General features: G+C 45.5%; 1 protein-coding gene across 7 annotated transcripts in view; it reads right to left on the reverse strand.

The window, feature by feature from the left end:
* The window catches only part of PIK3AP1 (phosphoinositide-3-kinase adaptor protein 1), a 126,833-nt gene that overhangs the window by 38,241 nt on the left and 63,282 nt on the right, over positions 1 to 25,310 (reverse strand). For 6 of the 7 annotated variants that reach the window (XM_045361296.2, XM_005566088.4, XM_074002314.1 and 3 more), the window contains 5 exons: positions 21,932 to 22,076; positions 20,720 to 20,862; positions 20,463 to 20,595; positions 17,869 to 18,065; positions 14,350 to 14,539 (listed from right to left, as the gene is read on the reverse strand). In XM_045361296.2, the coding sequence (XP_045217231.2) occupies positions 14,350 to 14,539; positions 17,869 to 18,065; positions 20,463 to 20,595; positions 20,720 to 20,862; positions 21,932 to 22,076 (808 nt within the window). Of the gene's footprint in view, positions 1 to 6,257; positions 6,695 to 14,349; positions 14,540 to 17,868; positions 18,066 to 20,462; positions 20,596 to 20,719; positions 20,863 to 21,931; positions 22,077 to 25,310 lie in introns of those variants that run through there. The other variant, XM_074002317.1, reaches the window with a different exon arrangement.

Here is a 25,310-nt window from a genome sequence, read left to right on the forward strand (position 1 = left end):
TGCATATCAGAGACGTAGGTGCGAAACTGAAGGAGCTATAAAGAGAATTTAGGGAAATAAAATGTGGAAGAAAATAGTAGAAGCAAGAGCAGTCCTGGCTGGTCCTGGCATGCTCATATATATGGATGCAGGCTTCCACTCTGGGTACTATAACCCCTTTCCTAATGTGCCCATTTTGGGAGAAGTTAAAGAAAGAACTTAAAAAGAGAAAAGAACAAGCCAAGTGCAGTGGCTCATGCCTATAATCCCAGCAATTTGGGACGCCAAGGCAGGTGGATTGCTTGAGGTCAGGAGTTCGAGACCAGCCTGGCCAACATGGCGAAACCTCGTCTCTACTAAAATACAAAAATTAGCTGGGCGTGGTGGCGTGTGCCTGCACTCCCAGCTACTCAGGAGGCTGAGGCAGAAGAATAGCTTGAACCTGGGAGGCAGAGGTTGCAGTGAGCCGGGATTACACTACTACACTCCAGCCTAGATGACAGAGCAAGACTCCGTCTCAAAAAACAAACAAACAAACAAAAAAGAGAAAAGAAAAAAGAAAAGAACAGAAAAAAATGTGCACCCGTAATGAGACTTAAGAATATCATGACTCCTTCCACCAAGAAGGACATCATTTCTATAGCATTCTTGACAAAAATTCATAACCTCAGCCCAATTATAGAAAACATCAGACAAATTCAAACTGAAGGGCATTATACAAAATAACTGATCAGTGCTCTTCAAAAGTATCGAGACAAGGAAAGACTAAGGAACTGTTGCAAGCTGAAGGAGACTGAGAAGAAATAACTAATGCATTATAAGATCCTAGAAAGGATCCCGGAACAGAAAAAGAATATCAGTGACACAACTAGAGAAATGTGAACAAGGTCTATAATTTAGTTAGAAGTATTGTGCCAACGTAATTTCCTGGCTTTGGTAATTGTACTATGGTTATGTAAGATGTTAGTATTAAGGGAGCCTGAGTGAAAGGTATGCAAGAACTCTGATGTTTTTGCAACTTTTCTCTCTAAAAGTAGTTCAAAATAAATTTTTTTTTTTTTTACAAAAAGGAGAGGAGGGACCACTATAGCAAAACTAAATAATCATAGCTCCTGGGGATGACCCCATGATCGTCCTTCCTGTCTGCTTACACTATCAAGCTAAGTACCTTCCAATGACACTGTGGAGCACATGTGTGTGGATGCAATGATCGAGGTGGTGCGAAATGAATCACTTGTGAAAAACAAATATTTTTACTTTATAGTCACACCTTAACTGGTGGTTAAGATCATGATTTTGGAAGCAACAATGTAGGTGGTTAAATGTCAGCTCTGTGACTTGGTAGAGTTCTTCGGCCTCCTTGAGCCTCCCTGAGAGTGTCTCACAGGATGATGAGAAGCATGGGCATTAGGATCGAAATGCATAGGTTCCAACTGTGTTTTTCCCACTTCTGGCTGTATTGACTACACACCCACCAGTCCAACACCAACCAGTCTTTTTAGGTTCAATCAAACATTCAGACTCACAAGATGACCCTGGGACATGCTTGGCACCAGTTCACTCAGAAAGATGCAGGACACAAGCTAGGAGGGCAGTGACAAGAGCTGGTCTTCCTTTGAGCCAGTCCTTGCACCTGACCAGCAGCTCAGATGCAAAGAGACAAGATCCATAGCAGGCCGCGCTGGTGAAAAACCTCATGTCCTACAAGAGCAATTTCTCTCATAGCAACTCCAGAGGCATAGCTTCCAGGGTCTGCATGAGAGATATGCCAGAGTCAATGCCCTCAGGAAAGCCCAAAGAACGGTGTCCCTTTGAAGTATTTCTAGTTCCTGTACAGATCCTCCCAGTTCCAGATGCAATTTACCAATCAGGAGCCATTTTTATTGTAAGCAATGTTGCCTGGAAACATAGTTGACATTGGCTCTTATCAGGTTACCGGGGTAACAAAGCTAGGAAGTCAACTGAAGGTCAAAATCTTATGCAGAAAGGGAAATGATAGCTATTATATTTTCTCTTTGCCCATAATTATCTTGGGCCAAGTTTTAAAAATCCTCTCAGCTTCTCTCTCTTCTTGTCTGTAAAATGGTGATAATAATAGTATGTATCTCACAGGTTTGTCGTGAGTATTAAATTAGGAGCTTGCCAACTGCTTAGCACAGTATCTAGCACACAGGAAGTGCTAAAGGAATGCTAGCTACTATTATTATTATTACTATTATTTTTATTATTAAATTCTATACCCAGGCTAATGTCCTAAACAGAGAAAATTCAAAAAAGAGGATTCAATTTACACTTCTTTCAACAAGACCTTTACTTGTTTGAACCCAAGTTTTCTGTCTTCAAAGTAATGAATGCTTATGAGTTCATTGTAATATTTGAATTTCCACACATATTCTCAAATACTTCATTATTATATTTAGCCTAGTAAAAACTATGCCTACTCAATATATTTATATTTGAATATACCTAAAGCACGGGAGGAATCTTCAGACAACAAACATCAATTCTTTACAATAGAGTTATTTATGGAAATCTGACTCACAGACAAGGCTGGCCAGGTGCATTTTCTTTATCATGGCTTCTGGACACTAAGTACTGGCTTGACAGAGCCAGCAGGCTTCTTCCCTCCTTGGTGAAGGGTCTGCCACTGCGGTCCAGACCAGACTTGGAGCTCCCATGCCCATTTGCCTTACACTTCCCTAACACTTCCCTGACACCTATCACACTCTTTATTAGCGGCCCAGCAGTGAACACCAAGGGGCAATTCCTGCAGCTCTTTCACCCCTGCTGGCACCACTCCATGCCACCAGGACCATAGGGAGAGGCCAACCTTTAGGACAGAGCCTAAAGCCAGAGGATCCAAGGCATGGCTGGAAGAACATGATGGGGGCAAAGGTGCAGGGAGGAGAGAGAGGGTGGTCTGCAGACACAGGGAAGACCCGAAGTCAGGAGTAAAGGCACTGACGAGGGCTAGAGTCAACTGAACAGACTGCATGCAGGGGACAAACTTAAGTCAGAGAAAGGCAGCAGCTGAAACCAGGGAATTAATAGAGACCCAGGTGCTAGCCACTGAGCAACCAGTGCAGGTCGGCATCATGATCAGAAGCACGGACTTTGATATCTTGGAGACCTGGGTTCAAGCCCTGGTTCTGACTCTTCCTAGCTCTGTGTCCTTGGGCAGTCACCTGACATTGCTAAGTTTCTATATCTCCATCTGTAAAGTGAGGATAAGTAACAGTACCTACCTCATATGATGATCATTCGGGCCAAAGGAGACAATGCTTATAAAATGCTTACTAATAGTGCCTGGCACTAAATTTTCATTGTTATCATTATTATTATATTGAGGCATCTTAATTGGCATATCAGTTTTCTATGGCTGCTATGACAAATTACCATTTAAAACAACATAAATTTGTTATCTTATAGTTCTGTGGCTCAGAAGTCTGAAATAGGTCCCACTGGGTCAAAGTCAAGGTTTTGTCAGGCCTGCATTCCTTTCTGGAAGCTATAGAGGAGGATCTGTCTCCTTGTCCTTTCCCAACTCTAGAGGCCACCTGCATTCCTTAGCACTAGGCCGTCTTCTGCCATCTTCAAGCCCAGCAATGTTGGGCAGAAAGCTTAGCTGAACTGAGTCCTCTCCTTGATGCCCTCTGTCTGGTCTGTTTTCTGACACCCTCTTCCACTTTTAAGGACGTTTTTGATTATATTGGGCTCACCAAGGTGATCCAGGATATTCTCCATATCTTGAAGTCAGCTGATTAGCAACCTTGATGCTGTCTGCAATCTTAATTCTCCTTTGCCATGTAACTTAGCATATTTACAGATTCAGGGGAATTATTCTGCCTCTCAAGATAGGCCCAAGTATCAGGCATAGTCATTCTGCCATGAATTTCCTTCCCATACTGCGTCAGTGAAGGGAAGAGAGGACAGGAATTAGGGCACACTCAAGTGAGTCCATCATGTTTACACACAAACTAGGCAGCCTTGCTCTGAAGTAGACATTATTCAGTCTCTAGATGTGCACTGCCTTAAATGAAGTTACCTAAAAATGGTTTTTCCATTTATATTATAAAGAAAATGATATACATATATTTTTTGAGACGGAGTCTTGCCCTGTCAGCCAGGCTGGAGGGCAGCAATGCGATCTTGGCTCACTGCAAGCTCCGCCTCTCGGGTTCACGCCATTCTCCTGCCTCAGCTTCCTGAGTAGCTGGGACAACAGGCACCCACCACCACACCTGGCTAATTTTTTGTATTTCTAGATTAGAGACGGGGGTTCACCGTGTTAGCCAGGATGGTCTCGATCTCCTGACGTCGTGATCCGCCCGCCTCGGCCTCCCAAAGTGCTGGGATTACAGGTGTGAGCCACCGTGTCTGGACAAGAAAAAGATTTCTTAAAATCTTTAGTTGAACATAAATATCTTTGTAGACCAGGAACAGCAGTTACCATACACGGGCCTCCATGTCCCTATTCCATTTTCATGGCAAACATCACTAACCAATCATAGCATTCTTTCTGTCCTTCTCAACACAGCACCCAGGCACTCAATATTGGCCAACTGGGGCCAGTATTTATTAAAGGTGTGGTAGCTCATGCCTGTAATCCCAGCATTTTGGGAGGCCTAGACGGGAGGATCACCTGAGGTCAGGAGTTCAAGACTAGCCTGGCCAACATGGCAAAACCCTGTCTCTACTAAAAATACAAAAATTAGGGGGTGTGGTGGCGGGTACTTGTGATCCCAGCTACTTGGGAGGCTGAGGCAGGAGAATTGCTTGAACCCAGAAGATGGAGGTTGCAGTGAGCCGAGACTGTACCACAACACTCCAGCCTGGGCAACAGAGCGAGACTCCATCTCAAAAAATAAAAGGAAAAAGAAAAAGAAAAAAAAAAAACTAGGCTGGGCACAGTGGCTCATACCTGTAATCCCAGCACTTTGGGAGGCCGATGGGGGTGGATCATAAGGTCAGCAGTTTGAGACCAACCTGGCCAACATGGTAAAACCCCATCTCTACTAAAAATACACACACAAAAAAAAGTTAGCCAGGCATGGTGGTGTGCACCTGTAATCTCAGCTATCGAGAGGCTGAGGCAGGAAAACTGCTTGAACCCAGGAGGCGGAGGTTGCAGTGAGCCAAGATTGCACCACTGCACTCCAGTCTGGGTGACAGAGCAAGACTCCATAAAATTTAAAAAAATAAAATAAATTATAAAAGAAAAAAATACTGGCCAACTGGCATTGGCATGTGAAATTATTTTTAAAATGCTCTTTTCCACACCTAATTAGGCACTAAGTCCTGACAGTAGCAGATATTACCTTTGTAATACCACATTTTTAAAAAGGTACCTGGTTGTCTGGGGTTAATGAGTGATAAAACCCTCTCAGGCTCTAAATATGACAACTCCACATATACACACAACCTGGACATACAGTGAACTACACAGAATATTATGTAAGTGAAGGGAGTCTGTTTCTAGACAAAGAGCATTTTGGGAGGGAAATCAGAACAAATCCCTGCATTCCTGGATGTTCAGGGTTTGTACTTCAGATCCTAAGCACTTATACTTCATGACTTGCAAATTAAAAATAAACCAAAATGCACTGAAACCTACTGGTCTGAGGAAAAAGTGCAAAGTTCTTTTATTTCAGCAAAGAAAAACAACAACAATGGCAAGGAGACTCTGGGGCCACAGCCTCCTACTGGAAAAGCCAGCTATAGAGTCACACTGCACTGTATTTAAGGAGTCAGTCAGAAAGAACCCACTCCTGGAATGCAAGAAGCTTGAACAGATGAGAGAACACCCAAGCAGGCACTTAATTAAAGAATAAATCAAGGGCAATAGTGAATTCTCAAAGACACCCATATGATACTCTTCGTGGGACACAGACCACTTAGCTGCAGTGGAAACTCCATCCAGATTATATGCTGTTAATTTAACAGAAAGCCAAGTGAGTATATAATACAGTGAAATGTCAGCTACTGAAAGACTATTCTTCTAGAAGGCTTTCAAACCCTGAAAGGAGGCCAAAAGAATTTTTTTTCCCCAGCAAGAATCTTTTGTGGCTAAAAAGAGAGTCTTAGAGCAAGGAGCATTATAGTCAAACATTTGAAGATAACCTGGAACCTAATGGGTCAGTTTGCCCCCAGGTAGAATGGTTTGACTGACCATGCCAATGAAAAAGTCCAGCTTTTCTGTACGCTAAAGAAGTAATGGGATGGAAGAAAGAGGGAGAGGGAGAGATGGGAGAGATATGCAATCACACACACACACTCTCTCTCTGTGATAGTTAACTTATTTTATTTTTTGAGACAAGGTCCCACTCTGTCACCCAGGCTAGAGTGCAGGGGCACAATCATGGCCCACTGCAGCCTCAATTTCCCAGGTGATCCTCCCACCTGAGCCTCCTAACTACAGGCACGCACCACCATGTCTGGCTAATTTAAAAAAAAAATTTTTTTTTAAATGGGTTTTCGCCATATTGCCCAGGCTGATCTTGAACTCCTATACTCAAGCTATCTGCCCACTTTGGCCTCCCCAAGTGCTGAGATTACAGGCATGAGCCACCATGCCTGGCCTGTGATGGTCAATTTTAGGTGTCAACTTGACTGTATTAGGGAATACCTAGAGTGAGGGTGTTTCCAGAAGAGAAGCATGTGAGTAGAAAAGATCCACCCTCAATGTAGGCAGGCATCATCTCATCAGCTCAGGGCCCTAATGGAGCAAAAACAGACAAAAGGTGAACTGGTGTCTCCCCAGGGGCTGGCATACACTGCCATACACTCTTCTTCTTTGGGTTGGACATCAGAACTCCAGGCTCTCCACCCTTTGGACTATAGGACATACACTAGCTGCTCTCCCCTCGGGTTCTCAGGCTTTTGAGCTGAGACTGAGAGTTACACAATCAGCTTCCTGGTTCTGAGGCCTTTGGGCTACGTACTTTGGACTTCTGAGTTGATGCTGGAACGAGTTAAGACTTTTGGGGCAATTGGAAACGAATGAATGTATTTTGTATGTGAGAAGGACATGAATTTTGTAGGCTAGGAGCAGAGTGCTGATTTGAATGTGTGCCCCAAAATTTCATGTGTTGCAAACTTAATCCCTCCATCCTCATGAATGGATTAATGTTGCTATCGTGAGAGTGGGTTTATTATCACAGGAGTAGCTTTGTTATGAAAGCAAGACCACTCTGGCTCTCCTACTCTTGTCCTTTTGCCATGTGAATACTTTCCACAATGTTATGACGCACAAGATGCCAGAACCATGCTCTTGGACTTTCCAGCCTCCAGAATCGTGAGCTAAATAAACTTATTTTCTTTACAAATTACCCAGTTCATGGTGTTCTGTTATAGCAACAGAAAACAGACTAAGACACACACACACACACACACACACACACACACGAGAATAGCAGTGTAAAGTTACAGGGCTAATGAGTGATGGTTGACATTGGCAATGAAGAAAGGACTGAGGATAAATAGTTTAGGAGAAGCTGCAAACAAGTTCTGTGGTTTTCTTATGCAGACAAATGCCTCAATACAGTACCCCCGGCAAGCACAAAGACCCTCTGTCATGCAGGAGTGAGTCTATGGGATGCATTTGTGGTGCTGTGCAGTGAGTCCCATGTGGTAGCCCACCTGAACACAGCCCCACCTACATTCTCAAAGCAGTGTTCTTTTCCTCCATAGCACTGTCACAGTTTGTGGTTATATATTCAGTTATGTGGTGTTTTTGTTTAACATCCAGCTCTCTCACTAGAATGTAAGCTTTGAAAGGCAAGTTTCATGCCAGCTTGTTTAATGACTCATCATCACCTAGCACAGCGTGATTTAAACACGAGAGGTTTCATAAATATTTGTTGAATGGATGAATGAACAAACTAATAAAGGAAAAACAAACGAACACATGAATATGAAGGCATCTGGGCTTTGTGAAGGAATCTGGGCATTTCCCAAGCTGAGAAAAGAGAAAGGCAATTTAGGCAGAAGGAAGAATCAAGTGCATGGGAACATGAAAGAAAAGGCAGCTTGTAGTGACCAATGGAGTTACTGCCACCCTGAGATGTCCCACACTCGGGGACACCTAACAGATGTCTCAGTACCACCTATCAGGCGGGTGAGGTCTTTGCACTGGAATACCGACACACTATTCCACCCACAAAGTCGAGAATTACATCTTATTTTCTGGTAGCTCAAATTCAAGAAATCGTTGAACACCTATTGTGTACAGCACTGGGATGGGCATTGTGGATGATACAAAGCTGTAAGACATGCTTCCTATCGAGGCCAGGAGAGGGTGACCAGAGAAGCCTGTATATAACTAGAGCCCCAGGGGATGTGTTTGCAGTGTCCCAAGGAAAGCGTGACCTGCAAGCTGCGCAGGTTCAGAGGGGAGCAAGGTTGCTGCTGGCGATGGGGATTTTATCTTTTTAAAACATTCAATCCAGCATGCTTTCACTAAGTCCCTATGTCCCCAACATAGTTCGTGTATTTATGGAGGAGCAACAAGAAGTCAGGAGGTACACTGAGCTCATCTCCCTGCTCCCCAGTGGATTCTGTCCTTGCAGGTGAGAATTCATGCTGTGCACCCAGGCCCACGGGTCTTGAGGCATCTCTTGGCTCTACTCGCCAGAATCCTCCCAAAAGGGATGCCAGGAGGATGACAGAGCCTCAGCAGTCACAGGGAGGGAGGCTCCTGAGAGAAAAGGATGCAGATAGGAAAGACAGTATGTCTCATAAGCAAACCAGTAATGTAGTCATTTTGCATACAAATCATCCTTCAGTTGGTTTCAGACCTACAGGGCTGGGCTGTGAGGTTCTTTACAGTCCCCAAGTGTGCCCCCAGCTCAGACAGAACCCAGCTTGCAGAGAGGGGCTGTAATCAGAGAGATCAGGTAAAGAAAACACTGCAGGAAATGATCTGTTACAAAGATGCCAGTTACCAAGGAGGTTGCTAAGGGAAGCTGGCAAGTTAGCTAGAGCTAAGTCAGCTCTCCACTACATAAACACTTGAGCTACAGAACAATGAGGTAGGGATCAGGGGTTCAGCAGAAAAGTTCAGTGCAGGGGTAACATGGAGCAGAACAGTCCTCTGGGATTGATTAGTGAGTCTGCAGTTTCTAACGGCAAGATGATAACACCTTTCTCCTTTCGTTCCTTTCGCTTTGTGGAAGAAAAATGAGGCTCTCAGGTATTGAAGCAAAGCTACAACCCACAAAGCAGATTACCTTGGAAACAGACTGGACAAGGGCCTCCCAGAACTGGCTCCCAAGGCCATTCTACCCAGAGCCTCAGAGAGGTGACCAGTCACTGGGCAAGCTTTCAACACAAAATTAATCACCTAGGTCCAGGGACCACCAGGACTTAACATATCATTCTCCAAGGTAAGGGCAGGGGACAAAGAACTAAGACAGAAAAAGATGAGGAGATAGTGAAAGCACCCACGGACATTTGCCTGGAGTTTTATTTAATGTTTGCATAAGCTTGTCCTCAATAAAGACATTTTATCTCTTACATAATAAGGTGTGGAAGTTGATGCTTTAAATATGTGGGGTCTTTTTTTTTTTTTTTTTTGAGACAGGGTCCCATTTTGTTAGCAGGCTGGAATGCAGTGGCGCAGTCATGGCTCACTGCAGCCTTGAATGCCCAGGCTCAAGCAATTCTCCCACCAGAGCCTCCTGAGTAGCTGGGACCACAGGCATGTGCCACCATGCCCAGCTAATTTTTAAAAATTTTTTTGCAGAAACGAGGTCTTACTATGCTGCCCAGGCTGGTCTCAAATTCCTGGGTTCAAGCAATCCTCCCGCCTCAGCCTCCCAAAATGCTGGGATTACAGGTATGAGCCACCATGCCCGACTGATCTGTGGGGCCTTGATCAAAAAATTCTCAAGAGAATTGGGAGCAAAGTTGAAGGTTTGATAACAAAGACACATAGTTACCACCTGGTGGCAGCATATCTAAACTAAAGACTTGTGAGTGTGCGTGTGTGTGTGTGTGTGTGTGTGTGTGTGTGTGTGTGTGTGTACACGCACGCAAGCAAGTTCAGGGGAAGGAGAGATTGGAGCAGAATTGTACGATCTCATGGTCAGAACCCAACACCTCTCTCCAACCCCATTTCAGTTAACACTGGGAGCTTCCCCTATAACCTTCCAACTCAGGTGGTTGCCTTGGATTCTCTTTGGAGAAGCAACCTCATTACCACCCCTTTCCCAAACTCAAGTCAGAAAGATTTGTCCCAACAACAGTTAGGTGATCTCCAAAGCAGTGGTCTGAAACCGGCCTAAAGCCTGCCACCCTATAATGTTTGTACTGTGAGCGAATCAATGAGTAAGCGACTGAGTGAATGAACACAGCCTAATTTCCTTAATATGGTTATTTTCAGCCTCTAGGGTTACCACAGTCAATGGTGGGGCACTGATAAATGTGGCAATCTAGACATTTAGAAATAGCCCCTGTATAAGTGTCTATCTCAGGGCTGACAAATGCAGACCCTAGAAAGGCAGGCCAGGAGAGCCCTATATTCCAGTGGGACAGCAGACAGATTTGCCTCCTGGGAATTCGAAGACACAGATTCCTGATCCAGTCCTCCCTTGATGGGACTTAGGTAAGTTACTAAATCTTGGAGCCTTAGTTTTCTTTCCTGTGAAACAGAGATCATCCTATGCACTAAACCCTAGGGTGGTCAGGTGAGATCACGGAGACACAGGCAGTCCGTGGACTTTGAAAGGGCTGCCAGGTGTTCCAAGTTATTACTCTGCTGGGGGGTGCTGCAAATACGCATTTTAGATTTAGCAGTTTGTCCTTTATCCTACTTCTTTATGAATTAAGCTACCTTGTCACCTACTGAGCCACCCTTAGGAAAATGAATTATTCCTCCCCAAGTCCAAGTTGCTGCTGCTTCTGAGCCAGGAGGTAAGCGATCATTCTCAAGGTTAAACTTGACAGCCACAGGGACAGAAACACAAACCAAACCATGTCTAGAGTCAGAAAATTCAGAGTTCATATAATCGGGGAAATGAAAAATGTGGGCCAGCCACGGTGGCTCACGCCTGTAATCCCAGCAGAGTAATAACTTGGAACACCTGGCAGCACTTGGAATAACTTGGAACACTTTGGTTTGGGAAGCCAAGGCAGACGGATTGCTTGAGCTGACAAGTTCAAGACCAGCCTGGGCAACATCACAAAATCCCATCTATATGAAAAATACAAAAAATTAACTGGGCATGGTGGTTCATGCCTGTAGTCCCAGTAACTCGGGAGGCTTAGGTGGGAGGACGGCTTGAGCCGGGAGGCAGTGGTTACAGGGAGCTGGGATTGCTGGGATTGTGCCACTGCACTCTAGCCTGAGCAATAGAGCCAGAACTTGTCTCAAAAAAAAAAAAAAAGAAGAAGGAAGGCAGGCAGCAAGGAAGGAAGGAAAAAGAAAAATGCGGTGAGTTTCCTTTTCCTATGCAAAAAGCAGCCAAATGTGACAGCCTGCCTCCCCCACTGGTGGCCTCCTTCCAGCTCCACGGCACCCAGAAGCCCCCTGGCCCGGGTGACTTTACAAGTTGCCAGTTGGCTACAAACCAGGCTAGCTCCACAGCACACTGCTGCCTTGGGAAGCCCTGGTAAACCTCACCGATCCTGCTGTGAGGGGCCCAGCAGACCAGGAATAATGGGAGAGACACCTTTGGCATTCCCTGAAGGTTTCCAGTGCTGTGGTGGGAACATGGCATGTGTTAGAATATCCAGGGGGACAAGTGTAAGGCTCTGTCAACCCTAAACTGCCAATAAAGTAGGGCTTTCTTTAACTGTCCAGTAGTTTCATAGCAAAGACACAGGGCAGAAAGGATGATGCAGTCTCCAGATTCAAGTGGGTACTGGTGGTTCTCCAAGTGTTCTTTTGTGAGTGAGTCCCTATTCCACAATGGAAAGGATTGGTCCTACCCACTTCCCTGCCTGTATCTCCAACAACCAGAAGAGATCAGTAACTGAAATGTGCTAGATGCTCCAGAAATGCTTATTGGGTATATGGATAGGATGATGGGCAAGGCTAGGGGGCGCCAGAGGCTGCTTTGTTATCCAATATCTGGAGTTGCAGATAGGGGAAGAAAGGCTATAGAGGCTAGATGGTTTTTCCAAAAGGAACCACGACTAAAATGCGTGGTGTTGGATAACAATTTCTGCCACAGTATACAGAATATGGTCCTAATGACAGAGAAATCTGGATTCAAATCTGGGCTCTATCACTGATTGGCTGTGACACTTTGGGAATGTTCAGTCCCTCTGTGCCTCTGTTTCCCCATTTGTAAAGTGCAGGTAAGAAAAGCATCCTAGTGGGTAGCTTTCGGACTTCAGTGAGATCAAGGGTGTGGATGGTAGTGATGGTGCTTTCTCTCCCCACATCCATGTCAAGGCACAGCTCATTTGGGAAGAGCTTCCACCAGCACTTCCAAGCCTCCCAGTTAGGTGCTGGAGGGAGCTTTTATTGCTCTTTCCCCTAAAGGAGCACCCAATCTAACTGACAAACACCTAAACAACCACTTGACCACATCTTGCAGGTTCTGGGATCGGTGTCAAAGGCTTACTGGCATCAGAGACTGCCTCTGGCCCTCTGATCAACCTATGCCTTCTCTCCAAGGCACCCTGTTGGCGCCTGCTCTTCCATGAGTTCACGGATGGGAAAGTCAGGCCCGCCTCCCTGTGGGCCCAGGGCCCTACTGTCTTCTTTTCAGGCTGAAGGCTTGTAATACTCAATCTAGCCCATTCCAGAAACTTCCCCATCCATAATGTTGATACCTTGGTGGATACTTCTCTTTCTTGAATCTATTAATGAAACCCATAGGGAAGGAGGGTTAAGTCTCCAGTGGTGCCTCCGCATGCTTAGCATTTGATAGCGAATGATGGTAACACATGAATAAGCCTCTTAGAGGGCCTGCTGTGTGGGTCTCCTGCTTCAACTCCAGTATGTGCGTGGAGATCACATCCACTGTTACCTAGATCAGTGGTTCTCAAGGGTGGTGGCACTGCCCCCCTGGGGCATTTGGAAAAATCTATGAGGGTGTTTTGGGTGGTCACCAAGGAGATGGCATTTAGTAAAAGGGGGAAGGACCCTAGACATCCTGCCATGTGTGGGACAGCCCTGCCCATTGAAGAGGTGTTTCACATCCCTCGTGACTTTCAAATATTCCTCTAGACATACATTTAAGTTTTAAAAAGCACTTATGATACATATTTATACCTTTATGTATATTTCTGCACATCTGTGTATCTGTACATGTATGTGTATATTTTTAAATTTAATGTCAGCAGATACAAGCAAAAATATAAACAAATATACCTATCATTTTATTACTAATTATTACTAATGCCATATCGGCTGGGAGTCACAAGTCACATAACTTCTCTCAACTCAGTTATACGTTCCTATTTTGTTTTGAGTTTAGGTGCTGGAGGGGAACTTTTACTGCTCATTCACTTTTGTCAAAATGTATTACTTTGCATTGGAAAAAACAAGATAATAAAATATGGGCAAAGTTTGTAAACAGTTTACAAGAAAAATCATGATCCTGAAGAATATTTTGAAAATAAGTTTACTATATATTAATGCAATAAGATCAAATTACCCCTCACCCTCAAAAAATCTGCTTATTATTTTCTGAGCCTAGAACCTAAACTGTTTCACATATAAACACATCTTATTTTTGCACTTAATTTGTTAGAAATTCAATTTCTATGAAAATGGAAAGGAAATCATAGAGTTGTTCATCATCTAGGAAAATCCGGATGCCAGTGCCAACATTGTTCCCATCATTTGAGCCACCAAGACTGCAGACGTGTGTCAGTCAACGTTTGAAGCCGTAATGTTCACAGTGATTCTGAGTGTGTCTGCATCTGACTATTTTGTCATGACTTCTGGTGCAGGCATGTTTGAGCATGTCCTCTTCTTTAATTTCTCTTTCCTATTTCAATTAGGGCAGTATATTTGATTTCTGAGAATTTTATATGTAGGTAGGTTATATAATATATAAATCTCATGTCAGAGTAGGAAAGGGGGTATTACAACATGTTTGTTATAAAAAGGACCCATGGAGACTGAGGGCTGAGAGCCACCAATTTGGCCTCTCAGATCATGAGGCAATGACTTCATCAATTCTGACTTCCAGATATTTGCTTAAACTCTCCCAGCAGTCACAACAGAGGAAGTTTGGAGAAGAATTCTGCTTGTCACAGCCATGACTCCAGCCCTAGCTTTGTGTAAAACAGGACCTTCATCTCTCTGGGGTGAAGTGAGGGTAAGTAGGGACTGCCCCACGCTGTCGTCAACTGGAATGAGAAAAGCTGTTTCTCAGCAGAAAGGTGGAAGCAGAACTGGGTCGTGCTACTTACAGAGGTCTTCAGTGGCAGCTGGGACGAAGGCAGCCATGGACTCATAGAGATCCTCGTCACAGCCGGGGTTGAGCGAGCATTTCATGAGCAGGTCTGTGGAAAGGTGGGCCATGGACTCGTACACAGCGTCAGCCTCCTCCCCTTGCATCAGTTCCTCTTTAATGTGACTCTTGAGCATGTCCACCGTTTCCTGAAAGAGAAGACGAGACCCACGGCGCACTGAGGCCGCCTGGCTTTCTGGGTGGAACTTGGCCCCCAAAGGCACTTGTGGCCAGCAAAGTAAAGGTTCCCATGAGTCAGGATTGCAATTGGTTGTGTGTATTTGTATTTTCCCGCCTGACTGAATGCTCCTTGAGGCCAGGCTTCCCACCTTTTTTTAGTTTCTTTTATGTTTTTGTTTTAATCTTCGTATCTTCCTACAACACTAAGCATAGAGTTAGGCACTCAGGAGATACTCACTAAATGTCCACTGACCAGAGGATACAAATTAAAAATTACTTTCCCATGGCCAGGTGTGGTGGCTCACACCTGTAATCCCAGGACTTTGGGAGGCCAAGGTGAGTGGATCACCTGAGGTCAGGAGTTCAAGACCAGCCTGGCCAAAATGGCAAAACCTCATCTCTACTAAAAATACAAAAATTAGCCGGGCATGGTAGAGCACGCTTGGAATCCCAGCTACTCAGGAGGCCAAGGCATGAGAATTGCTTGAATCCAGGAGGGGGAGGTTGCAGTGAGCCAAGATCGCACCACTGCACTCCAGCCTGGGCAACAGAGCAAGACTCTGTCTAAAAAATAATAATAATTTTAAAAAAAACTTTCCCATGAGCACCTTTTAAATGTCAGGTGCGATGCTAGGTATTTGTCTATACCCTATCTCCTGTAATCCATTCCACTACTGCTAGAGAAAGGTATAATATTCCCTAGTTTACAGACCAGAAAAACAAAGCTCACAAAAATCTAGTATCTTACTCAAGGGCTTGCAATCTGATCTTTGATCTTTCTTCTACACCCTAGTGGTTCCTCCAAAGGGAAAAAATGACACAAGAAGGTGTGACCTTTCCTGACTAGCCACGCAGAAATTCAAATGAGCTGAACAGGAATGCAGCTAAGGTGTTCTCGCACCGTGTGCAGTCAGAGCTCACTCCGCAGCTTGGCACACTAGCCCCTGTTCCTTTCGCAGGCTCCTCCAAACTGTCAGGAACCCTGACCGTTTCCAGGGGTTCGGGCCTCAATTTTATATCCTGTGTGCCCAAAAGCAGAGATGATCTTGGAGAAAGTGTCCTGACATCAGAAAGGTTCTCCCCCACCTCCCATTGCCATCCTGCTTCCATGTGATTGTGAAGCCAGAGAGGTGACTTCCCTGAAACCTCTGCACAACTTTTCCTGGTAAGAAACTTTGGTGTTTCACAATCTTTATTTCAGCATCAACCCACAAAAATCCTCATTTTCACCACCACTACTCTAAGATAACTAATATTTGATTGACACTTCGTGAGTTTCCTCACGAGACCCAATAAGCCAGATGACAGCTGTGAAATGTTGGAGATTCAAGATCTGGCCTTTGGTTTTGATGTGGTGACAAAAGGAAATGGGACAGTTCTAAGAGGCCATAAGCAACACAAAGGGACAGTCTTTTGATCAGAATGCTGAAGCTACATTGGTTGAAGGTGACCATAGGAAGAAAGCAAAGACACTATGACCTAGATTAACTTCAGCACCAACTGCAAGTGCATCTTTCTTTTTTTTTTTTTTTTTTTTTTTTTTGAGACAGAGTCTCGCTCTGTCGCCCAGGCTGGAGTACAGTGGCCGGATCTCAGCTCACTGAAAGCTCCGCCTCCCGAGTTTACGCCATTCTCCTGCCTCAGCCTCCCGAGTAGCTGGGACTACAGGCGCCCGCCACCTCGCCCGGCTAGTTTTTTGTATTTTTTAGTAGAGACGGGGTTTTACCGGGTTAGCCAGGATGGTCTCGATCTCCTGACCTCGTGATCCGCCCGTCTCGGCCTCCCAAAGTGCAAGGATTACAGGCTTGAGCCACCGCGCCCGGCCGAAAGTGCATCTTTCAACATGCCAGTTAAATACAACAGGATAACAAGCCCTGGCTTTAGTATCAAACTAGGTGCAAATCCTATCTCTGCCCTGAATAGTTTGTGGCCCTAAGCACAATGACTTTGCCTTTCTAAGCCGTTTTCCTCTTTTGTAAAGTATTGGCTCTCAATACTGTCAACTTCAAAGGATTGTGGTGGGGATTAAATGAGATAATACATTTTCAAATCAAATACATTCAATAAATACTAGTTACTAATATGAACACAGTAGGTTATTAATAAAAACTATTGGCATGGAAATGAAATGCTACATTTGGTACATTTGTGACTTTAAGAAAAAACTGAGTAAATACACCCAGACTGAGAGCACCTTTTAGCCTTATTTGTGTCAGTGATGCCCAAAAAAAGGACTCACACCATTTTATTCAAAATACTTATACACCTGTAAACACTGGGAAGTCCCCTCTGTGTGCCTCCGTGAATCACTGTCTTGTAGATTTTCCAACACAGAGCAGAGAGTTAAGTTTCTGGGGAGATGTCAGGCTCCCTCCTGTCTGGAGGTCGACAGCAAGACTGGGCTGTGTTTATTGCTCCCTGTGAGGTCACAGCCCCATGCCAGAGGCTGAGCTATTCTCAGGTACCCTCTGGGAGTCTGTGAAGAAGGAGGAAAACCACAAAGGACTGGGATCAGGAAGAGCAGCTGCTTCCCAGGCATCAGAGGCCATACTGGGGCATGGAATAAGAGGTAGACATGCGGTGCGATCAGCCTCAAAGAAGGACCCAGAAGTCAGTGTTCGAGGAGGAGCTGAGGGCCCCAAACCAGATGATCAGATAAACTGGGTGTGCCTGCCTGTCTTAAGATGGGATCCAGGCAGGGGGTTAGAAAGAGAAAGCGAGGCTGTCAGCAGGAGGTGGGCCTCAGAGTTGCTGCCCTGATGCCTTCCAGGTGCATAGCTTTATTGTGGTCTCTGCTAAAGAAGAAACCAAGCCTAACACAGTTCACCGGGCCCTGAAGGTGGGCGAGGCAGCTGGGAGCATCCCACCAAGGTGCCCTGGAGGCAGGTGGGGAGGTGGGGGGAGGTATCAGCCTCTACTTTCAGCCGATTCACTCTATAAAGGTTTCTGTAAATTCTTTGAGGGTGAACCTCAGTGCTTAATAGAAATGATTCCATTTTACCTTCAAAAGAACTCTATGACTCGAACTATGATTATCTTCCTTCTGCATATTAGGAAACTGAGAGAGGATACGTGACTTACCCAACATCACAAGGCTAACAAGGGTTGGTACAGGAATTTGGACCCAGGTCCATGTGACTCTAGACCTCATTTCTTAAGCCCACACATACTACCCACAGCCAGAAGAGGCACATGAGGACATGCTAGAGATAAAATCTATTCGTATTTTGGGTGAAAGGGCAGCCATCCTATCACAGCGTGCATTTCCAATCCTGGGCCCCTCCTGCCTTGACCTTACCACATACTCGTCGATGAACTGCCGCAGGTCCCTGAAGCCATGTTTCTCGGCCATGGTGTTGGGGTAGTGGCCATGCTTGTTGGCCACGCTGTATGCCTGCAGGGCTCCTGGGCAGGTGAGCAACAAGGCAGTGAGGTTCTTCAGTCCATACTTCGCAGCAAAATGCAACAGGGTGGGCAGCTCTTCATCCCTCTGATCTGAAAATTATCAAGGAAAACTTAATTGACAGATAAAAATAAAAGCACAGGGTGCCCTTGTTCATGGAGATGAAGCTGCCAAGACCAGCATGGCAACAGTAGGCACTCAGCCATTACTTATTGATTTTCTGACCTAACACGTAACAGCTTCCTTCAGGACACCACTGAAGATCATGTCCTCAGATGCAGAGGAAATACTTTTTTTTTTTTTTTTGAGATGGCGTCTCGCTCTGTCACCCAGACTGGAGTGCAGTGGCATGATCTTGGCTCACTGCAACCTCTGCCTCCCAAGTTCAAGTGATTCTCTCACTTCAGCCTCTCAAGTAGCTGGGATTACAGATGTGCATCACACCCAGTTAATTTTTGTATTTTGAGTAGAGATGGAGTTTCACCACGTTGTCCAGGCTGGTCTCATACTCCTGACCTCAAGTGATCCACCTGCTTCAGCCTCCCAACGTGCTGGGATTACAGGCACGAGCCACCACACCCGGCCATAACATTTTAATTAATTAGCAAATCTAATAATGAATACCCTACCATCTTCTCTAACAGGACTGGAAAATCCTGACAAAAAGTACCAATGCAAAATGTGCTGGGTTTTTTTAAAGGCTTAGCTAGCAGCCACAAAGTACAATAGGAATCATGTTTTGAACTTCTCTGCAAAGTTCAGAGCATGTATTTTTTAAAGCTGTTGTTTCGTGCTGATTAAAAGAAAGAGGTTCATCCTCTTAGCCCTTATTCCTAATTTCATGATAAGTACACCAAGTAATCCTGGGTATGTTCCTTAGACTTTCCGCAGCCTTTAGTTCTCAACCAGAAAATACTTCCAGACTATCTCAAAAGGACCTGGGAGGATTCGTTTAAGATAGTATTCAGCAGGGTTCTTATTTAGGAGAGATTTTGAACGTTGGTCTTAATGCACACAAGCCCCGCCAGAACATCAGTTCACTCCCTAATTGGTGGAAAGCAAAGTACTCCAGAGAGGTGCTGGGTCCCCACGGACCCCTCCACCCACTGACATCTGAATATAGCAAGTTAAACTCAACTAAGAAAATGGACATGTTTGTGTTTGCAGAGCTGGGGACAAATCTCTTTTTTTCATAAACGTTTATTTTTAAGCCCAACAACTTTATAGATACATATTTATATACAAATGTATATTTTTTAACATGACAAACCTAGCCTTCTACTTCAAATATGATCCTTGGAATGAAGGGTCTGAAAGTATTCCCAGGATCCCAGATTGTCAGGTTATGAAATACTTCCTCCTAAGCCCCAAGCTTAATAGAGAATAGTCACATCTACAAAAGTGCTGCAAGAACATTCCATAGTAGGAAGATGGGGAGAGGCAATACGAAAGAGAATCCCCCAGGAGAAGGCCTTGAAGGTCATGTAACCTCATCCTTATGGTTCTCTTAGACTGTAGAAGGATGGACCATAGGCAGAAGGTAACCAGAGACTTGGGTCCCATTTGTGTAGTGCAACCATAGCATGAAGGAATGGTAGTGTCCACCGAAACACTACAATAGGCATCCGGTCACACCAAGCACCATCCCTGTGCAAGGGGTGTGACTCTCCCAGCTCCCAGCATGTCACACGTGCACAAGAGGCTGCTCCTCCCCCATTAAACAAGTACTTGTTTAGAGCCTACAAAGAGCCAGCTGCCCAGGAACAGTTCTAGCTCTCACTGAGCAGACAACCTAGCAAAGAAGACAGACACAGCTGAGGAGTGCTAGGTCAATGGCAAACAACGTGCTGGTGGTCGGGGGGTGCCAAAGCAGGTGAATGGAACCTATTGGAGGTCTGGAGAAGGCCTTCTAGGGGAAGTGCTACCTAAGCTGCTACAGGGAAGTAAGAGAAGTTAGCCAGGTAAACAGCAACCAAGGCAGGGAGGAAGGACTGTCTTTCCATGAGTCTAAGTGGCAAAAGACAGGTGAAAAAAGCTCATACCTCCTGCAGATCAAAGCATAGAAAAGACAAGAGGGAGTGTGGAGAGAGATGAGCGCTTGTTTACAGGTTAAGCAGTTTGGATTTTATCTAGAAGGCAAATGGGAACCCCCCCTGACAGTACTTAACTTATCTGTTCCTCACACTATCCCTATGAGGAATAATCATTACAAGCTCCATTAGCTTACGCCAAACTGATTTAAAATGACTCAATTCCTACTCCTCCGTAAGCCACCACATGTGTTTTGAGAAGGGGGTAAAGTATTCAGATTTGCAATTTAGAAGAATGAGGCTACCCAGTCAAGAATGAGTCCTTACCACAGGATAGGTTATAGAGAAGGGACCCAGAAGAGTTATAGCAGAAGGTAAAGGCATATGTTGATGGGATGCTAAAACCAGCAGGCTGGAATCAGCCCACGTTGGTTTCCTGAGGTTTGACTGTCGACTTACTTGTCATCATATCTTCTTCTTCCAGCTGGTTGATTCCAAAGAGGTGCAGTCCGCTTGCAGGGATATTGTTCTTCAGGGATTCGGTTAGCAGTTTATCAAGGGTCTCTGTGTTGTAGGGCACAATTTTAAAGGCCTGAATACAAAAGTGAAGATGGTCAGATCTGAAATCCAGCTCTCTTCCATCCCACAGATTCAAGACTGATAAGCCATGAGCAGAAATTACATGCCCAGAAAGCTCAGGCTTGCAATATCCTTACCTGACACATGAATTCTACAGGATTTGCGGCATTGGACAATAAATTCCCAATTTCTTCCATGTCAGTATAATAGCTGATAACAGTTTCACACACCACTAAGTCCCCAGAATATATCTTCAGAGAAACGTTCCCAGATGAAAGGTCTGAACAGAAGAAAAGACGCTATCAAAATTCTCAGGAAAAACAAGCATCCGGGAAAAAGTGGCTGTGGATATACACACTCCATCTAAGCAGTGAGGACACTAATTGGGGGCTGGAAGAAAGATCTTGGAGGTGAGCCGGGGCGGGAGTGAGGGAAAGGGTGGAGGTAGCAGGTGAGTAAACCAGCACATGGCAGGGCTCTGGGCCACAGCAATTTATCCTCATTGGGTTTGCAACTTAATTTTCAAAAATTTTCATCTTTTTACTCACTACTGTAGGCCCAGTGCCTCAATGCATAGGAAGAAAATTTGGGTTTAAGGCACTTTACACAAAGGCCAGTGGTCACAGAAGGAGGGAAAAAATCATGGGAGGTGAAACTGTGTTTCTGCCACATTGGGGCCGCTGAATTAGCTCACTGCAAGTCATGAGCTGCTGTCATGACTACGCGCTCTCCCTCGGGCGGGATGCTATACCACAGGAAGGGGTTTTGAGGGGGAAAGAGAAAATTAAAAATAACACCAACCACAGAGATTTACCAAAGAGGAAATGCGACAATAGAGACCATGGAAAAATATTCACCCACACTAGTAATCAAAGAAATGCATAGGAAAACAATGGACCACTCTTTAAAAAATATCAAAGTAGCCAGGCGCAGTGGCTCACGCCTCTAATCCAGCACTTTGGGAGGCTGAAGCGGGCAGATCACTAGGATAGGAGATTGAGACCATCCTGGCTAACATGGTGAAACCCTGGCTCTATTAAAAATACAAAAAATTAGCCGGGTATGGTGGCGGGTGCCTGTGGTCCCAGCTACTCAGGAGGCTGAGGCAGGAGAATGGCGTGAACCCGGGAGGCGGAGCCTGCAGTGAGCCGAGATGGCGCCACTGCACTCCAGCCTGGGTGACAGAGCGAGACTCCATCTCAAAAAAAAACAAAAAACAAAACACAAACAACAAAAAACAAAATATCAAAGTAGCAAACATATTTAAAATGATAATACCTGGCATTGGTGACAGCATAGCAAATAAGCAATGAAGCCCTATGGCATCACATTCACAGGGGACTACTTACTGGGAGCTTTCACGGAAACGGTGTACTCATTCTCCAGCTTGGCTTCCATCCTTACAGAGGGAGAATCCTCAGGAGAAAACTCTGCTTCCGTCACCACCCTGTCATCCAACTTACATCTCACAATAACGTAGACAGTGGTTTCTGCCTGAAATGGGAGGCCAGTCATTGTCCCCTCTCCTCTCAGATCCCCATAGGGTGTTGGGCCCGAGGGTCTCCCCAGCTCTTTTGCCCCAGCTCTACCTAGTGAGGGTCCTTGGGGAGAGGGTGGACTCAGTGGTCCAGTGCTGGGCAGTGAACTGTTTGCTACCAGTCCTAACGAGACAAGTCACAAAAACCAAGAGTACATATTTATAGCAATTGGATGGAGTCATTTTATGTCTGTTGAAGCTGATAATAATAATAACAATAACAATAATAATAATAGTAAAACTTGGCCGGGCACGGTGGCTCACACCTGTAATCTCAACGCTTTAGGAGGCCGAGGTGGGCGGATCACGAGGTCAGGAGTTTGAGATCAGCCTGGCTAACATGGTGAGACCCCGCCTCTACTAAAAATACAAAAATTAGCCAGGAGTTCTGGTGGGTGCCTGTAGTCCTAGCTACTCAGGAGGCTCAGACAGGAGAATCACTTGAACCCGGGAGGCAGAGGTTGCAGTGAGTCAAGATCGTGCCACTGCACTCCAGCTTGGGCAACAGAGCAAGGCTCTGTCTCAAAAAAAGACATAAAAAACAAAACAAAACAAAAAACTTAAGGCTGACACTTTATAGGCTTTTTTTTTGAGACAGAGCTTCACTCTGTCACCCAGGCTGCAGTGCAGTGGTGCGACCTCGGCTCACTGCAACCTCCATCTTCCCAGGTTCAAGCGATTCTCATGCCTCGGCCTCCCTAGTAGCTGAGACTACAAGCACCTGCCACTACGCCCAGCTACTTTTTGTATGTTTAGTAGAGATAGGGTTTCACCATGTTGACCAGGCTGGTCTCGAACTCCTGACCTCAGGTGATCTGTCTGCCTTGGCCTCCCAAAATGCCGGGATTACAGGTGTGAGCCACTGTGCCTGGCCATTTATATGTCTTTTTATTTCATTTTGGATAGCATTTCTGTTGCATTGTTTTTAATGAAATCATTGGTCCATTTCAGAATTGGACATCTTTTTAGAAATTCTTTGCCACAGATAGCTTGAGAAGCCCTGCTCTAGACCAGTCTTGCTACTCAAGGTGGAGCCAAGGGAGCAGCAGCGTTGGCATCCCTTGGAAGCTTGTTAGAAATGCAAAATCTCAGGCCCCTCCTGGCCCCACTGAGGCAGAGTCTGCATCACAACAAGACGCCATGCACCTTGCAGCCTGAGAGAAGCCCCCCTGGGTTCTGCTCTTCATGCAGTCCTGGATTTTACCATTGGGCAAAAAGAACTTCTCAGGGGATTAATTTTCCCAAACTATCGAGCACCTCGAATTGCTCTTTTAGCTTGCTTTAAGATCTCACACCAAGCCTGCCAAATGGAGTGACTCTGCTGTGCTGGTTACGTGGGGGAATGAGCCTTTCAGTCTGAACTGGTGAGGGCAGACTCTCCAAAAAACACGGGGAAAGGAGAGATTCCTGGCCATAGCAAATACCCAAGTGTTCCTCCTAAGACTATGCTATAAAGTCTTCAGATTAGCCCTTCATGACAAGGGTCATGAGAGGGTGTGGCAAGCTTGGACTTTATGACAGGTGATGTGGGGGTGATCCTGGCTCCTGGGGCTGCTGAGGCTGCACACACATGTACTGTGGTGGTCATCCCTCCTGCTGCAGGCCCAGCCATGTCCCACCTACACCTTCTGCCAGGGAGCATGAGGAGCCAATGAGAATGTGTGTCTCTCCTACTGACAGTCAGGACCCAACCCCGGCCTGCCCCTTCCCCTCTCCCCAGGATCCAGAAGCCTGAAATTAGCAACAAGAATCCTGGGATAGCAGGCAGTCAAGACAGGAGAAGGAACGAAAGCCTGGAAAAATCATGGAGGAAAGTGAAGGAGATAATGCTTTGGTTCCAACCCACCTTTACCCATGGGCACCCAACAGCGTGACCAGAGGGGCATGGGGAAGGCAGGAAGTGGCATGGGAAGATTTCAAATGGAAATGTCCACAAAGGCATGGCCAGTAAGGTAAGGAATAAGACAGGCTGAGTATAAAGAACAGGGATTGTGGGGACCCGCCAACTGGGGGATGCACGGCCCATGTACAGGGTTGCTCAGCCCCCGCCAGTCGTCTCAGGCCTAATATGACCAGGTTCTGATTCAAAGGAAGCTGAAAACACAGATTTTTATGCCTAACTTTAAAAAATAATTTTTAAAAATAAAATATAAAAATAAAGATGGGAGTCTCACCATGTTGCCCAGGTTGGTCTCAAACTCCTGAGCTAAAGGGATCCACCCGCTTCAGCCTCCCAAAGTCTTGGGATTACAGGTGCGAGCCATTGCACCCAGCCAATGCCTAACTTTTAAAATACTATGTAATCTAGGCCAGGCATGTTGACACATGTCTGTAATCCCTGCATTTTGCGGGGCTGAGGTGAATGGATCACTTGAGGCCAGGAGTTTGAGGCCAACCAGGCCAACATGGTGAAACCTCTCTCTACTAAAAATACAAAAAAAAAAAAATTAGCTGGGCATGGTAGTGTGTGCCTATAATCCCAGCTACCTGGGAGGCTGAGGCACAAAAATTACTTCAATCTGGGAAGCAGAGGTTGCAGTGAGCTGAGATCTCACCACTGCACTCCAGCCTGGATGACACAGAGAGACTCTGTCTCAAAAAATAAATAAATAAACACTGTGCAGTCCAAACCAAACATGTCTGATATGGTTTGGCTGTGTCCCCACCCAAATCTCATCTTGAATTGTAACTCCCACAGTTCCCACGTGAGAGGAACCTGGTGGGAGGTGATTGAATTATGGGGGTGGGTCTTTCCTGTGCTGTTCTCATGATAGTGAATGAGATTCATGAGCTCTGATGGTTTTATGAAGAGGTGTTCCCCTGCACAAGTTATCTCTCTCTTTGCCTGCTGCCATCCATGTAAGACATGCCTTTGCTCTTCCTCGCCTTCTGCTATGATTGTGAGGCCTCCCCAGCCATGAGGCACAGAAGTCCAGTTAAACCTCTTTCTTTTGTAAATTGCCCAGTCTCAGGTATGTCTTTATCAGCAGCATGAAAACAGACAAATACAATGTCTATCAGTTAAATCTGGCCCAAAGAAACAGTTGGCAACCCCATGTAGGAAGTGCTTGCCCAATGCCTCATGGCCTCAGCCTGCACAAAACCACCCACAAGGGTGAGGAAGCCAGTGCTGCCCACTGCCAAGGCTCCCACGCCCTCTCGCCTCAAGGAGCCCACAAAGCCAGCTTAGC

This window comes from Macaca fascicularis, chromosome 9, assembly GCF_037993035.2.
Source record: "Macaca fascicularis isolate 582-1 chromosome 9, T2T-MFA8v1.1".
Taxonomy (NCBI): Eukaryota; Metazoa; Chordata; class Mammalia; order Primates; family Cercopithecidae; genus Macaca; species Macaca fascicularis.